This window comes from Hordeum vulgare, chromosome 4H (genome assembly GCF_904849725.1).
Source record: "Hordeum vulgare subsp. vulgare chromosome 4H, MorexV3_pseudomolecules_assembly, whole genome shotgun sequence".
NCBI lineage: Eukaryota > Viridiplantae > Streptophyta > Magnoliopsida > Poales > Poaceae > Hordeum > Hordeum vulgare.
Window position 1 is genome coordinate 528,408,400 of NC_058521.1, and position 3,517 is coordinate 528,411,916.

General features: G+C 57.0%; 1 protein-coding gene across 1 annotated transcript; it reads left to right on the plus strand.

The window, feature by feature from the left end:
• Positions 1–734: 734 nt before the first annotated feature.
• Positions 735–3,252, plus strand: LOC123446773 (MA3 DOMAIN-CONTAINING TRANSLATION REGULATORY FACTOR 2-like). The gene is made up of 2 exons (XM_045123316.1): positions 735–1,037; positions 1,148–3,252. Exons 1-2 carry the CDS (start codon positions 975–977, stop codon positions 3,011–3,013), a joined length of 1,929 nt encoding a protein of 642 aa, XP_044979251.1. The 5' UTR covers positions 735–974; the 3' UTR covers positions 3,014–3,252.
• The last annotated feature ends 265 nt before the right edge of the window (positions 3,253–3,517 follow it).

The window sequence follows — 3,517 nt, forward strand, 5'->3', positions numbered from 1 at the left end:
CGGCCTCTTCGATTTGCCCCAAAAAACCTACTAAAAGGTTGAGGGAGGAGGGAGATCGAAGGGGGGATCTTGAGGACAAGGGAGAGCTTTTTCGGGCTAACAAGAACAAGAGGAGAGGAGAAATGGTGGTTGGTTGGCGAGGGGGTCGGGGTGACAGAATATAAAGGCAAGAAACGCCATAGCTACTCGCGTTTCACCTCAGGTCTGCAACGCCCCATTAGACAGGCGTTTCACCTCAGGTCTGCAACGCCACATTGCACAGGCGTTTCAACGAACGTCTGCAACGCCACAATAGATGACGTTTCATAACAGGGCTGCAACGCCACGGACTATGGCGTTTCAAAAAAGGGTCAAAACGTGAAATTCTTTCCAAACGAGTTCGTTGCGTGATTAACTTGCACCCCTAGGATCAAAAGAGTGAAAAAATCCAGGATAGAGGAACTAAAACGCCGTGCCTTGGTTTTGCAGATTTGGTGGTGACCCATTCTGCTCCCTCTGCTCGGTTCTATGCTATCTCAACGCATGTCCACCAGTTCACCTCGGACCCAACTACCCATTGCTCATCCCAACGCGTGTCCACTAGTTCATCTCATCGTACGCATGCACCCTACCTTGGACCGTCTTCCAGTGGTGCGGCCATGCCATGCCACCCCTCCCGCTCCTCTCTCCTGTTTCCCGGGGAGGAAGCATGCACGAAGAGATAAAAACCACCCCACCCTTGGCGCTTGCTCTTCACAGCTCTCTCTCAATCGCTCCCTGAGGCAGAGCTGTCCCTACGGAAGACAGCCAGAATAATACGGGAGCTCCTCAACATTTTCGTTCCATGTTGATTCCTTCCTTCTAACCGATCATACCTGTACATGTAACCGGCCGGAGTTTCGTGTCCAAAGGCGCCTCCATCTGGTGAGGCCATCTGCACCTCACGGCGCCTAATTGGACTGTATAATAACGGAGTTGCAGAGAGTCAATCCCCGATGGAGGAGGGCTTCGCTCCGCCCGCGCGCCAGTCGCCGATCAAATGCCCCACCGCCGCCGAGGTAATGAAATGAACCAGTGTCGATCGATCCGCGCATGCATGGATTTTCGTGTTGCGCCTCGCGGTTGCCGTCGGCGTTTTTCACGGAACGGAGGGGGATGGATGGTTCAGGACGTGGAGCAGCTGCCCACCCCGACGGTGTCGTCCGAGGAGTTCCTCCAGTTCAAGAGGAAAGCCACCACGATCGTGGAGGAGTACTTCTCCACGGACGACGTGGCCGCGACGGCGACCGAGCTGAGGGAGCTGCGCGTGCCCTGCTACCACTACTACTTCGTCAAGAAGGTCGTCTCGGTGGCCATGGACCGGCACGACAGGGAGAAGGAGATGGCGGCCGTACTCCTCTCCTCGCTCTACGGCGACGTCATCGACCGCCCGCAGGTGTATAAGGGCTTCTGCAAGCTCGCCGAGTCCTGCGACGACCTCTCCGTCGACACGCCCGACGCCGTCGACATCCTCGCCGTCTTCGTCGCCCGTGCCATCGTCGACGACATACTGCCCCCGGCGTTCCTGGCGAAGCAGCTGCCGTGCCTGCCCGACGGCTGCAAGGGCGCCGAGGTCATCCGCAGGGCGGAGAAGAGCTACCTGTCCGTGCCGCACCACGGGGAGATCATCCTGCAGAGATGGGGCGGCATCAAGAGCATCACCGTGGAGGAGGCCAAGGCCAGGATCGCCGACATCCTGGAGGAGTATCTCGCTGCCGGCGACACGGCCGAGGCCTTCCGGTGCATCAGGGAACTCAACATCCCCTTCTTCCACCACGACGTCGTCAAGCGGGCGCTCGTTCTCGCCATCGAGCGCGGCGGTGCGGCCGAGGGCCACATCCTGGATCTCCTCAAGTCGGCGTCGGACCAAGGTGTCATCAACGAGAGTCAGATCATCAAAGGCTTCAACCGTATGATCGACTCCGTTGACGACTTGACGCTCGACGTGCCAAACGCGAGGTGTCTCCTGAAATCCATAATCCTCAAGGCTTCGTCGGAGGGCTGGCTGTGTGCGTCGTCCCTGAAACCGTTGGGGTCGGAGCCGAAGAAGGTCGTCGAGGATGACCCGGCTGTCAAGAGGTTCAAGGCGAAGGCCGTGGCGAGCATACATGAGTACTTCTTGACAGGGGACATCATCGAGTCGGTGAGCCGGCTGGAGGCCGAGAACAGCTCGTGCTCCTGCTTTTTCAACGCCATCTTCGTCAAGAAGCTCATCAGCTTCGCCATGGACCGGAAGAACCGCGAGAAAGAGATGGCATCCGTGCTGCTGTCCTCGATCTGCATGCCGCCGGAGCACGTAGTCGCAGGGTTCCACCTCCTGGTCGACTGCGCCGAGGACGCCGCGCTGGACAACCCCGCCATCGTCGAGGATCTGACCATGTTCTTTGCCAGGTCAGTGGTCGACGAGGTTATAGCGCCATCGGACTTGGAGGCGGTGGAGGAGGAGGCCGGCCGCCGCAAGGCCGCTGGCTCCCCCGGGATGTTGGCTGTGCGCAACGCCCACGCTATGCTCGGAGCAAAGCTCTCCGCGGAGCGGATCCTGCGGTGCTGGGGCGGCGGTGGCACCGGCAAGGCCGGCTGGGAGCTGAACGAGGTGAAGGACAAGATCGGCAAGCTGCTGCAGGAGTACGACAGCGGCGGCGGCGTCCGGGAGGCGTGCCGGTGCATCAAGGAGCTCGGGATGCCATTCTTCCACCACGAGGTGGTGAAGAAGGCGCTGGTGGCGATCATCGAGAAGCGGGGCAAGGACGAGCGCCTCTGGGGGCTGCTCAGCGAGTGCTACGGCCGCGGCCTGATCACGCCGAACCAGATGACCAAGGGCTTCCAGAGGGTTGCCGACTGCGTCGACGACCTCGTGCTCGACGTGCCGGACGCCGGCGAGCAGCTCGGCCGCTACGTTGAGCGCGCCAAGAAGGGGGGATGGCTGGACGCGTCCTTCTCCGTTGTCAAGCCGGGGCAGGCAGCGGCCCCAGATGGTATTGCTGTTTGTTCGTGAGCACCGGTTACATGCAAACACACTAGTGACATTCCAGGGGAGTTCGTTTGGTTTGCAACAACTTTACGCCACTATATTACGTGTATGTATCTGCAGGTATGAAAGAAGACGGTCAATTAGGAGTATATAATGTTCGCACAGGAATGTGCTATAGGATATAGGGAGTATGATCTTCCAAAGTAGGAGGTTTTCATGGCGTTTAGCGTGAGGATTTGTGCATTGAAGAGTTTGTTTTTGCCATTGTTTTTCTCCTACACTGTCCTGTGCTGTTTTTATCTGGTCAACTGCTCCTTGAGGAAATTACAAGGTTACTCCTTATTAATATAGTATCACACATTTTTCTAGTATATTCTATTTTCTATGAGGAGATTCGGCCAGTTTTCTTTCTTTTTGGAATATTTTTTGCTGGAACTTCAAATATATATTTTAAGGACTTGACTAACTTCCAACAGTCGGCAGGTAGGAATACGAAAATGCTACATCTACGTAAATTGCTACATGATC